Source organism: Lipotes vexillifer, unplaced genomic scaffold (genome assembly GCF_000442215.2).
Source record: "Lipotes vexillifer unplaced genomic scaffold, Lipotes_vexillifer_v1.1 scaffold679, whole genome shotgun sequence".
NCBI classification, from domain to species: Eukaryota; Metazoa; Chordata; class Mammalia; order Artiodactyla; family Lipotidae; genus Lipotes; species Lipotes vexillifer.
In genome coordinates, this window is record NW_006797024.1 from 69,417 (window position 1) to 83,042 (window position 13,626).

At 39.3% G+C, this 13,626-nt stretch overlaps 1 protein-coding gene across 1 annotated transcript in view; it reads left to right on the top strand.

The window, feature by feature from the left end:
• LOC103083182 (pleckstrin homology-like domain family B member 2) overlaps positions 1-13,626 on the top strand; it is a 73,580-nt gene that overhangs the window by 42,342 nt on the left and 17,612 nt on the right. Inside the window, exons 9-15 of the mRNA XM_007469155.1 lie at positions 406-495; positions 4,033-4,176; positions 4,832-5,017; positions 7,101-7,241; positions 8,431-8,530; positions 11,337-11,351; positions 12,362-12,382. Of these exons, the coding sequence (XP_007469217.1) occupies positions 406-495; positions 4,033-4,176; positions 4,832-5,017; positions 7,101-7,241; positions 8,431-8,530; positions 11,337-11,351; positions 12,362-12,382 (697 nt within the window). The remainder of the gene's footprint in view (positions 1-405; positions 496-4,032; positions 4,177-4,831; positions 5,018-7,100; positions 7,242-8,430; positions 8,531-11,336; positions 11,352-12,361; positions 12,383-13,626) is intronic.

The following is a 13,626-nucleotide window of genomic DNA, read 5'->3' on the forward strand; positions in this document are numbered from 1 at the left end:
TGGTGCTGGATCAACTAGGTAAACATGGAAAAAAATGAATCTCAATACCATTCATCCTCACACCATGCATATAAATTAATTTGAGACAGATTATAGACCTAAACATAAAAATTAAGGTGAAAAAGTTTCTAGAAAATACAGGTGTGCAAGTACACCTTCATGGCCTTGGAGTAAGCAGAGATTTCTTAAAGAGGAAATGACAGAAGGCTTGTATCCAGAATACATTAAAAACTCCTACAAACTCAAAAATAGTAGATAAACAACCAATAAATAAATTTTTAAAAAACAGACAAAAGACTGGAATTGAAACACTTCACGAGAGAAGTTATGTGAAGAGTCAGTAAGTCGTTAGTCATCAGGGAAATACAAGGTTGACTCAGTTTAATAGATTTTGTGTTCCTTCAGGAAAAGGAAAATCTTTGTAATTTGGAAAAGAAATACTCCAGCCTCTCTGGGGGCAAAGGGTTTCCTGTCAACCCCAATACTCTAAAAGAGGTAAGCTGTGATTTTTCTTGTCTACTCATATCACCTTAGAACTCCAGGAGATGTGCCTCAGTTTTATGCAATTAGCTGACTAGGAAAAACACTAACTGAAGTGACTTATGAAAGCACTCAATGCTTTGATGGTTTTCCTGCCTTTTGTTATTTGTGCTTTGAGAATTTCAGGGATTATCTTTGTGTCTAATGCAGATTCACTCTGTGTGTGTGTGTGTGTGTGTGTGTGTGTATTCTTTGCTTAACAGTGACATTGTGGGTTAACTTGAAGTTTCAAAAAATTTAGGATCCAGACCAAAGCGAGTCTTAAATTCTCTTCTTTCCTTCCTCCATTTTCCTTTCTCAGTTTCCCCTCTTCCCTACTTTCTTCTCTTTCTCCTGTCTTCTAGAACGTGAAAATGCCCCCAAACATCTCTATCTCCTTTTCCCCCCAATGTTGTCTATGCTATTTTTGCCCCTAAGTCGGAAAATCCTGTTTACATTAAGTTGTACACTCTCTTTATCCCAAACATCCATCTTTTCCCAGGTCCCACCGCCACCCTTTCCCAAATATCTTTTTCTAGAGCTACATTGCTATAATGGTTAAATATTTTAACTCTAATTTGGAAAATTAAAACCCTGACTGAGAAAGAAAATAGTTTTATTTTTTTTCAAAAAGCTAAAGAAAAAGCTTGCTTCTGCATAAAATTTTTCATAATAACAAAAAACCCTTTATTTATAAACTGCTTTAAAAAGACAGCAGAGTTAGGAATTCCTTCATAGAAAGTAGTGTGTGTGTGTGTGTGTGTGTGTGTGTGTGTGTGTGTGTGTGTGTAGGTGTGTGAGGTAAATGCTCATCACATAATAGGAGTGAATAATATGTCCCTTGGAAGCATTTTGTGAAATGTTTCCAAAAAACTTTTTTAAGACCATTCAGTTTCGTAGTTTCTCTCCGTTATTTAGAACACAGATCCGGTAGATTCACTGCATAAAGAGTGGTTGTGAATGGAGTGTAGTGGAATAAGGTTTGTCAGTGAGGTGGGCAGGGGCTGGGTCTTGTGAATCATGTTAAAGAAATTTGGTTTATTTTATGTGGATGGGAAGCCACTGAGGGATTTTAAGCAGGGAAGTGACATTATTTGAGGTCCATTTGTTAAAGCTCACTCTGGGCTGCTCTACTGGATTATAAAGAGGAGATGCCGGGAAACCAGTATAGTGGTGATTGCAATAGTATAGGCTGGAGGTGCTGGTGGCTTGGATTTGAACAAATGAAGAGAGATGGAGAAAATTAGCTGGATGCAGAAATACTTTGGAGACAGAATTGACAGTTCTTGTTGATAGATTGGATGTGGGGATGAAGTAAATTAAGGGTATTGTCAGGAATGCTACCGTTATTCCAGTTTGAATAATGAGGTTGATGGTGAGTAGCTGTTACTGAGATAGGGAAGACTGGGGAAAGAATAGATTTGAGAGGGAAATGTGGTTTGACTCTGGACATACTGAGTTTGAAGGGCTTGTGGCTTCCAAATGCATTAGGTAAGCTCTAAGGTCACTTCACCTCTTAGAAGAATAAAATCTTTCCCTTTCTATTCAAGAGTTGTTCTTATCCTCTGCAGCCCTCCTGTTGTCAAAATCCAATTTGCCTTTTTGACTGTATTGGTGTGTCTGCAACTCTTGTGTTTGTTGAGTGGCTGTGTGTCCTCCTTCATGTCAAATAGACTTGGCTCAGATGTTTTGATTTTCTCCTTCCTTCCTTCCTTCCTCCCTTCCTTCCTTCCTTCCTTCCTCTCCCTTTCTTTCTCTCTCTCCCTCTTTCCTTCTTTCTCTCTCTCTCTCACTCTCATTCTGTCTCTTTTTTTAAAGAGTGATGAATTTATATCCAACTCTTTTAAACAAGTCCCACTTTTGGAAAATGACATACATTTTTGAAGCAATTAATTAGGATATATGGTTATGACTCATATAAAGAATCCAACCTTGGTTTTGAAAGATTCTGCTATCAACTTAGCAAAAGAATAACTCAAAGTTGTTACTCTTCACTGTCATTCATTATCAAAGATAAAATAAATTTGACAACCTAGTTGTCAACTTCCTTTCTTCAATTTAATCTTAATAAAACTTTACATAGTATCAATTGCCCCTTTCTGAAGTACAAGACTGAATTCAGCAGCATTTTGATACCTCCAATTTATAAACAGTCAACTCTGGCTTTCTCCACTTTGTCAGAATTATAAATTCTCAGTGAAAACCTTGCTGGCAGCCTGGAATTTTTGTTTCACCAACATAGCAATATCTTGCCTTTCCTGGAGCCACTGTTTGAAAGGATTGATGGGCAAATAGAAGAACCCAAGTGTTAAATTTAACTCAATTTACTTTTAAAAGAGAGATAGTGGGCTTCCCTGTGGCGCAGTGGTTGAGAGTCCGCCAGCTGATGCAGGGGACACGGGTTCATGCCCCGGTCTGGGAAGATCCCACATGCTGCGGAGCGCCTAGGCCCGTGAGCCATGGCCACTGAGCCTGTGCGTCCGGAGCCTGTGCTCCGCAACGGGAGAGGCCACAACAGTGAGAGGCCCATGTGACGCAAAAATAAATAAATAAATAAATAAAAGAGATATTAATTTGTACCCTTTATTCTTTTTTTCATACTGTTTTATTGGTGTGGTGAAAATCATGAATGGTCTGTACAATTACTTTCCATGGTAATTTACAAGTGCCTTTTCCTCAAATGTAAATTCAGGAGTTTTGATTCTCATCAACTTTAATTCATGGGTATTTTCTCTAAGCTGAAGCCAGAATTGAATCATTGAATTTAAAAGTAACTGGAAATTCTCTGTCCTACGGGTAGAGTTGGGAGTTGGGCAAGCTGCCTTAAATTGAAACAGCCTCAAGCTGCAACTTCATCTTAGGGATCTGTGTGTGTGTGTGTATGCACGTGTGTATACACGTTTCTCTTGCTAAGGAAGGCTCACAAGAGAACAGTGTCCTTTTCATTTTCGTTTTGTTGAGACACCTAAAAGCAAGATTCCATTCCGAATAAATTACTGCTTTATAAATGTCTTAGTGCAAAAACCAGTAGCCTTTAGTCTACATTTATTCACTCTCTGATTTGTCAGGTAACAGAGGAAGAGGGGAAAATCTAAAAATAAAGATTTATGGAAAAGCCTCTTGAATTAGAGAGTGATTGCACTGTTGATTTTATGTCTCATATTTATTTTTGCTTGTGATGATTTTAAATGCTGTGTAGTGACAACCTATTCAGTCAACAGAATGAATGCCGATATGGATGGATATGTAAATCAAAGGTATTGGGTTATTTATAATAAAGTCATTTTGATTTTATCTGAAAATTTACTTTTAATGTTTGAAATATCATTTTTCAAGATTAAGCACCATAAATCCATTTTAATAGTTGATGACTGCCTTAATGAAACATCTGATAATACCACAGATATCTGGCTGTGATGCTCTAAGCTAACTCCATTGTACTGGAGCATTAATACTCTCGCATGCCTCAGCTCTTGCTTTCCTTGTGTTTAACTTCTGAATTCCTCCTTTTAGGGCTATATCATTGTAAATGAAATTAATGAGCCATGTGGCAATTCCACGAATCTCTCCCCTTCCACTCAGTTCCCTGTTGATGCTGACGCTGTTGCCACTGGGCCTACCACAGCTGTGCTGGCGAGCCAGCCACAAAATAAAGAGGTGTGTTGGCATGCCATTTCATTCATTCACTGCTTTCCTCATGTCAAGAATTAACCCATGGTTAACTGAAAATAAGGGTGTGTGAGACAAATATTTGTTTGGTTGACCAGAGGGCCAAGAGTGATGGTGAGATGAAAAAAACAGATCGATTTGGGGGTGGTGCTCTACCAATGATAATACTAGAAACCATGAAATATATGGTACATAGTATAGAGTACTAGGAGAAATAAGTTCAGAAAAATGAACTATACATATATATAAATACACACACACATATATATATCTTAGCACTTTAGCCCAACCTTACTTTTCTTAGAAACCAAAAAGCCTTTCTAAAATTGTTGGTTTGAATCACCTTTCCAGTTTGATTTTGTCTTCTATTTTGTTTTGCGGTATGGATTTCTTTTTAATATTAAGCTGCTTGAAAACATCTGGGGAGGCGTAAATAATAGTAAATTAAAATACCTCTTATGGATCCAAGTTGCTCACAGTGTGGGATCTTAACAAGAGGCTAAATTGAAAGATACTGCCCATCATTTATGCCTTCTTGAGTAACATATAAGAACACAAAACAATCAGATTATCGATTTCATTTCTTTGTCTTATTCTTTCATTTCATACGGACACATATATATTTTTTCTTTCTCCTCTAAAGCAAAGAGCACCTGTCTGTTCTGGATTTATGTTTCCTTCCACCCTTTCTCCTCATCCTATCACTCAACCTCCATCGGCCCCTTGGCCTGAAGTCGTGGCTACATCTGTCGATTCTTTTCATTTAAATGACACACCACCTCCTCTACCAGCTAAGAAACACAGAAGGCAGCAGCAACAGGACCAGCAGGTAATTAGGAGCTGGTGTTTAGAGTTTCACCTTAACAACAAACTTAACTGATGTGAAATCTTTTCTTCAACTTTTCCAAAGGTATTTTTTGTTGTTGTTTTGTTTGTTTTGTTTTTCCTGATCCCTTTTTATTTATTTACTTTTTTAAAGAGTTTTTTGATGTGGACCATTTTTAAAGTTTTTATTGAATTCGTCACAATATTGCTTCTCTTTTATGTTTTGTTTTTTTGTCTGTGGGGAATGTGGGATCTTAGCTCCCCAACCAGGGATCGAACCTGCACCCCCTGCATTGGAAGGCGAAGTTAACCACTGGACCACCAGGGAAGTTCCCCTGATCCCTTTTTAAAAACTCAAAACCTAACAAAGAGGTGGCAGGTGGGTTGCCGAATATGTGCTAGGGTCTTCCAAAGGTATTTTTAAAAAGATAAGATGCATACTCCTGTTTTTTTTAAGGACATTTATTATGGCCTAAGAGTGTGAGGATTGTTAGAAAGTTTGAGACCTTGATTGTCCTCTCCTGGCTTTTGATATGTTTGAGCTAGTTTCACATCCTCATGCTTCAGTTCCCATTCAACCAAAATATTGCAACTTACTTCAGGTATTTTTCAAAACCATAATAATTATTTCCATAAAATCCATGGTGTAAAATGTTTCTGAGTCAACACAAAATATTTTCCTCACACATTATTGAAACCATAATAATAGACATCATTCCTCTGCTATGAGCCAAAATTTCCTCAACATTTTACAAATGTCTCATTTCTTCCTTCTAACAATCCCATGAAATACGAACTATCTCCATATTGATATTTAGGGAACTGAGGCTCAGCATTGGTAAGTAGCTTGTCCAGGGTAACACCACAAGCAGTGCATTTGGTCCATAGAACAATAGTTTTTTATTGCACTTTTTAAAATAGATAATTTATTATTCCAAAAGTGTTGCCCTGCTTTTGATACATTCTATGCATACTCATGCTTGGGTATTCAAAAAATCTATTTTGAGACTCCTTTCCACTATAATCAAATCCTTATGTGAATTTGGCCCTAGAAGATCCTAAGGAGTCAGTCAATAGACACACCGCCCCCCCCAAAGTGGGTGAGCTCTAGTTTCCTATGCCCAGCCCTTACCTTTCTTACAGCTAACTTTACTATCTATTACCTTTGGTTAAAGGACCGTATCTCCTCACTACTTTTAGGTTAATAAATATCTAGTATAAACAGATAATTGTAAAGTTAAATTGCAGATATTCTTCATGATTGCTGTGTTTGGAGATTGATAGTAAGTTTGATAACCCAAAGTTGCATTAATTTTTACATATTTCAAAAGCCTGAGTTCAGTATAAAAATGATCAAACCTAGAGAACCTCTAATTAGGAAATAAATTTACTATTGAACACATTTGGGGGGAGGTCAAGAAAAATTTGGATAAGTTTCGAGTTGGCAAAAATCTTGCCTTAGGAATCTGAAAATAAAAATGAAATAGTCAACAGGAGGCTTTTTAAATGTGAGGGATTGCTGTAGAGGCCCCTTGGCCAAGATCTTTTTTCAGTCTAGAAGGATGCCTTATATGGAAACATGTGGATTTGGAGTGTGTTTATGTGATTGAAATATGATTCTAACTTTAAACCCACTTCCCTGTTTATGCTTTCTCTTCATTTCTTCCTTCTCCCTTTTCTTATTCTCCTCACACTGGGATCTGTGCCATCACACAGAACTGTCCAGACAGACAAAGGGAGAAACTGCTTACTTGCTTTGTCCACTGGCTGTTCTGCCATCCACATGGCAACCATCATAATAATTTGTAAGCTGTCCTGAGGCCCCACGGCAGCAGGCACTACTACAGAAATGACAGGTGGATTTTTCTGAATTTTTCTAGGTTCAGTAATAAATTCTTCCAGTGTCTATGTACCTTACCAAATGCTAGCCCAATTTTCTTAGTGAATACAAGTCTAAGTTGAATAATTTTTTAAAATTTTGTGTTAAAATTCCAAAGCTTCTTTGTAAATGCATACCTCTTAATTACTTCAGTGACCTGTTTCCGTTAGTCAAGTTCTGCTATTCTGCTTTACATTTGCATTTAAAGCATTTTAGAAGTCTGGAAGAAAGGAAAAAACAGCACCAAGAAGGCCTCTATCTGAGTGACACTTTGCCTCGAAAGAAAACCACACCTTCCATATCCCCTCATTTCAGCAGTGCTACTATGGGGAGAAGCACCGCCCCAAAGGTAGGACACGGGGAGAACCACGGGCTTCACCTTCAGTGAGTCTTTTTGTCCTTATGTTGACTTACATGCAAAGGCCCCTAAAGAAAATGCTAAATAATATACCATTAAGTTTGCTTGTTGGGCAGACGTCATAACTAAATTGCATTTTCTATCCTATTCAGAGGACATTTGGAACTATACACTCTGGGACCAAAGCACCTGGTCCAGGGTCTTTTCTACCACCACACAAGTGGTGAGTAGCCTTCACTTATGTGACACACTCCCGTAGCTGTATCCCAGATATGGAAATCGGAGGACATAAGCTCTGGATTCCAGGAATAATGGCAAAAAATATTTATCGAACCATTTCTTGGAGCCTGACACTGGGCTAAGCCTTTGACGTGGATTGTTTCATTGTAAAACCCAACAACACTAGGTAGTAGAGGTACTAATTAGTATCCCCATTGTATACATGGATAAAACTGAGGTGGAAAGAAGCTAGGTGACTGGTCCACCTGGTCACCTGAAGCTGGTCGGCCCTGAAGCTAGAATGTGGATCCATGTGGTCTGATGCCTGAGTTGCCCTCACACCTGTTCCGCTGCCTTACCGAGGGGTCATGGCAGGAAGAGGGGAAGGGCAAGTGAGAAGGAGGTTTTGAGTGGGACAGACTTTGGAGCCCTTCCCTTGTCCTTAATCACTTTGTTTTCATCTATTTTATAAACTGGTGTTCCAAGGAATTTGCTATTGTGAAAGTGTGCTAAAACCACCAGGATGGTTAATATTAGGTGTCTCCAGTTTTCAGCCCACTCGATCACTTGGAGCAGATGGAAATTGGTGCCCTTGTAACGTGTGTGGATCTCCTCTGTCCTTGTGCATGATGTGCATGCATTCTTGTCCCTGCATCTGCTCCTCGCGCATGAAGGACTTTGAGTTGTTCTCTAAGGTGGTTTTGGACAGTGTTTCCCCTATCTATCTTCACTTTTGGAACTGCTGCCACTGGAGAAATGGCTGTGATGTTGAGACTGCTGTGGAGCTCCTGGGGAGGGACAGCGACTGGCCTTTACCATTTAGCATCAACACACGGGGTGCAAAGACCTACCTTTGCTGCCTTCTGCGCTTAGATAGGAGCTAGGAATCAGCGATGTGACCATGTCCAGAAGGACCACTGGGCCTGCAGTTTGCCTGAGTTTCTCCTCCTGTTTCTCACAGGGCCACCTGCCCCTGGGACAGAGCAACAGCTGTGGCAGTGTGCTCCCCCACTCGCTGGCAACCATGACCAAAGACTCAGAATCTCGGAGGATGCTCAGAGGTAGGTACCTTTTAAGCCCAGTGTCATGTTCTTTGTCAAGCATTAGAATTCCTCAGGGAGGGGGAGACCAAACAGAGTTGGGGATCGTTAGGGAGGGGATCAACCTAAGTCCTCAACTTTACTCTTTTTATTTTCTTTTAAATTTTATTGAAGTATAGTTGATTTACAATGTTGTGTTAATTTCTGCTGTACAGCAAAGTGACTCAGTCAACTTTACTCTAAATGTGTCCACTTAGGGGAGGGATATATATATGTATACTTCCTTATTGTTGTACTGAGATAAGTTTTCCTATATGCACATTTGGCTGGTACATAACCATTGTATTTTATAAATTCAGTAGACTTCTCCAATCAGAAAGGCCCACAGAGAATTACTAACCTTCCCATTTGATTGGGAGAAGGAAAAAAGAGACCCCTGAGATCCTGAGAGATTACCAAGGCACTTAACCAAGTCAGATCACTCGCCTGGTTTGTGGCTGAGCCACCCTGTTGAACACGTGCTAAAGACTCAATGAGCTGACACAGAGCACTAGTGGCCCAGGACAGACCTCCCTTAGGCCTTTTAAAGTGGGTTGAGCTTTTTTTTTTTTTTTTGTGGTACTTGGGCCTCTCACTGTTGTGGCCTCTCCCGTTGCGGAGCACAGGCTCCGGATACGCAGGCTCAGCGGCCATGGCTCTCGGGCCTAGCCGCTCCGCGGCATGTGGGATCTTCCCGCACCAGGACACGAACCCGCGTCCCCTGCATCAGCAGGTGGACTCCCAACCACTGCGCCACCAGGAAAGCCCGGGTTGAGCTTTTATTCTGTGTGGTTGTTAGGTTTCAGGTAGACTTGGACTCTCAGCATGTTCTGTTTCTTTGTAATAATATGTTGCATTTCTAATGGGGTTCTCAAGTAGTCCTTGTGGGGCTAGAAGAAAATACTGTAAGGCAGTTCCAGAGGTGAGCTTCTCATGCAGATTAGATTTATTGTGTTAACATGGTAGTTTAGGTCAACTTATATTGGCCCTAACTTTTGAGCAGGCATGGTGCTAGACAGCAAAAATACAAATAAATTACATGATCTTTGCCCTTGAAATGCCTAGAGTCTCATGAGGAAGAGAAAAACAAAACAGATGCTTTCAATAAAATGTGGTAAATGCAGTGATGGATGTATGCCCGGGATGTGAATGGGGATGCTGACAGAGTGATGAGCGTCTGGCCTCTCAATGTGTTCATTAGTGGGATTGAAACCCTTCCCTCTAAGCCAGCTTAGAGGCAATTCTGACTGCTCGGCCTCTTTGCTAATGTCACCAGGGAATAATCACTAGTACCATTAGAATATGTTTATATATTGGTGTATGTATATGCAGGTATACATAATGTGTATATGTGTGTGGATAAGTGAGCTATATATATCACTTGAATGAGGATTTCATATCATTACCAGAGTGATTTAAGAATTAATAGAAGCTATGGTGTTCATAAAAGTGGTTTATAATATATGAGAGGTTTACAGTGTTAACCTTTGAATAAAATACATTTGATTGAACTTCTCTTTTATCTTATCATAATTTCTTAATAAACTAAAAATATCTCTTATGGTATATAAATAATAAACATAAATGAGTATATTTTGGCTCTCATTAATCACTGTTCGCTTGTGGGTCAAGTCTGTTTTCTGTTGATGCATTTCTCTGTGATATTTATAGACTTCTTTTTAAATGGATTTTTCCCACTGGCTGAAGGCATCAAAGTTTGGACTGGCCACAGCACCCATACTTTATGTTGAAAGTTTTTGCCTTAAGATAGAGAGTAAGAAAAACTAGTCCTTTATACCAAACAAACCTGTAAACAATACTGTGTAAGAGGATTCTTGTGAGAATATGGTGAAACTGGAGGGATGTTTGATCTCTATTTTTCTCATCTGTGTTCCCCCCCAAATAATGGGAATCCCCATGTTACGTCCATGACGAAGAACTGAGCCAGTTCCCTTAGGTCACATTAGGTACCGTCTACAAAATCTATTGTCTTTGACCTGTCTTTTGTGCCCCTGTTCTTCACTGTTGGGTCTTTTGAACATCCAAGAAGTCTGCAGCCTGTCTCTCCCTGCTGCAGCTCTGAGTGGTGCTCCTCTTAAAGAGTTTCATGTGGTGATGATGAGACAGCTTCTGAGGAAATAGAGAAACCTCATATGTGTGCTGATCCAAGAAGATGTGATGTATCTTGTGAGGCCAGCCTGCCACCCTTGGCTTCCCTGCCCAGGGGAGGAAGGGTCAGGGACTGCAATTTTTAAAATTGGCAGGATTTTCTACTAAAATTGGACCATAAAATTGGCAGGATTTTCTACTAAGCCCATACAGGTGGCGCACAAGGACCAGGAAGGGTAAATCATAATTTCATTTGGAATTGTGTTTCACTGCTACTTGTTGGCCCCATTAAAATAGCAAACACCAAGTAAAAGTCCATGGTTTTGAAAAAATCAGACCTCGCACATTTTTCATTAACTCAAATTAAATAGATCTTATCATTTTTATGACTTACACAAATTAACTTAAATGAACTATTTTTTTGCTGCTTATTCATAATGGATACATCAAGGACAATGGTGTAAGTATAAGCCTTCCTTCAATAAGCACTTTTTTAGTAGACCTGACAGCGTGAATCATGCAAACAAAGATCTCTGAGAGCAGAGTTTAAAGCAAAGAGTCCAGGGACTCAGATCCTAAAGTTGTAATGGTTATTGGCTTTTGTACAACTTGTGAACTATTCCTTTGTAAGCTTTAGAATGAATGAAATCTTTATCCTTTTATCTTCTGTTCAATGCAGGAAAGTCCAAGAAAGGTATGACAACCTCCCTGTGTGGTGTTTTTGTTTCCAGCAAATAATGAAAGGTCATTGTCATCTTTAAGAAGTGATCAGATTTAAAACTGCACAATGGTGGACTTTTAGTCTAATGATTATTCCTTTTTACACATTAGAGGAAAATTGTTGCACATTTGTTAGAAGCACAATGCTGCATGCAGCTGCTGTTCATTCACCGGCAGCTGCATGACCCTCTTTGTTTTGATTTTTTATTGCAAGGTCAGACCATGCAGGAAACACGAGTGCTTCGGAAGCACCGTTTTGTAAGACTCAGGATCTGGATAAAGAAAAGAGTGGGCCTTGTGATGTGTATAGGCTAAGATGTTTCCCTTTATAAAGGCCAGGTATAAATAAGGCAGGTGGCAGGCTATGTGAGAGGATGGAAGGATTTAGGAGTCTCCTACCTATTCATTCCATTTAAGCCTTGAGACTTAGTAAAGAGTGAAGAACAGCCTAAATTGCTGGCTAGAATAAATGATTCTTATGTGGCTGGGAGACAGAAATGCAGGGCATTAAAAGACTGACTTGTTATAAAGTTTGATGGACTGCGCTTCAAATCATTGAATGGCATTTTACAAACCTTAAGTCTTAAAAACTATTTGTTAATGTCTTCTTGGAAAAAAGAATTGTTTTTTAGATATAATCTTGTTTTTATTCTCCCTGTTTTCTAGTTGAACATGTGTGAAAGATTTTTTTTTTCCTGTAACAAATCATTTTTGACTGTGTGCATGTATCAGAAGCTTGTTTTTGTTTTGTTAACTTCTTGAGTTTGTCTCTATAAACTCAAATTTAATCTAAAAATATGAATATCTTACCTTGTCAAGCTGGTATTGTTACTAACACCGTCAATGACTGCATGTTGGAAGACATTTATTTTCCCAGTCCCTTTGTCATCCTTTTTGATCTTGTATCTTTTTCCCTTTCTCCATCATTCTCCTCATTCCTGACTTGTCCTGCACCTCCATCTTCTGGCTGTGGACTATGGTTAGGAAGAATGAATGTCTCAGCAGGTGAGAAATTGTCAGAAATACTGATTAATTTTATCCTCTTAAACCGAGGTTATAATTTTAAGTCATCTCATTTTCTGTATTAAGGCCCAGATAACCATTTTAAGGTATATAACACACATTTGGAAAATATTGGCAAGATTATATATCCCATAATGGTTAACTCACAAAGCACTCTTCAGGTGCAATTAGCCAGAATTCATAGAGACTGACATTAAAAATAACGATAACAATAATAATAATAAATGGGCCTTGAACGTCCAACCTATTGGCTCTTCCGGGGCAGTGAAGAGAGTTGAGTTGATTTGGATTCCAGGTATGTGCTATGCTTAGCGACCAGCCTCAGATATTATCAGGTCTTACTTTATAAACTTTATAAAATACCCCATTCAAACAGCCATTTCTATCTGGACAGGAAGGATTTAGAGCATTTACAAGGCCCTTTTTACTTTTCAGACGCTGTCCCACTGCTGAATATTATTCTTGCTACATAATTTAAAAACAAAAACCAAACAGTCTCAGGGATTTGGGGAAGTCTCATTTTTTCCAGTCCACTTACTTTGCCCCACCCAAAACAGTAGATGCATTCCACTTCCTTATTTAGTCACTAATATATTGGGTTGGCCAAAAAGTTCATTTGGGTTTTTCAGTAACATCTTATGGAAAAACCTGAACAAACTCTTTTTGGAATTTATTGAACAAGTGCATTCATTCAGTGACTCTTTATTTTGTGACATCTGAATGCTAAACAAGCAGGGATTCTGTGGTGAACAGGACATATATGACCCCCTCCCTGATAACTTATACTTGAGCAGTGGCTTAATCCAGCTCACACCTGTTCTGGTCCTGCTTCATGCACAGCAGTTCTTCTTGGGCCTCCTACCAGGAACGCTCCTTCCACCTCCTATGCTGCTATGGTGTCCTTCTGTTGAAAGTATCTGTACCTTTAAATGGCCAGGCCAGAGCCTGGATCCTAAAGCCAGCTCTGGTGCAATTCTGGGGTCACCAGGGAGAGGTCCATGCCCTCGATTGTAATTGCAGGGGTAACTTGTTTTTTTGGAATTGTTCAGGAGGGAGGAGGCTAAGCCAGGTGACAGCTGAGTTCATTGAGATCAGTAAAATATTGCCGGTTGCGGGGATAGAAGGGACTGCATAAGATGGACATTCCCACTCACACTGGATCCACAGGAGACTAAGATCTTGCCTTGGAAGCTACTTGTTAGCAGCAACCTTTTTTGTTTAAGTTG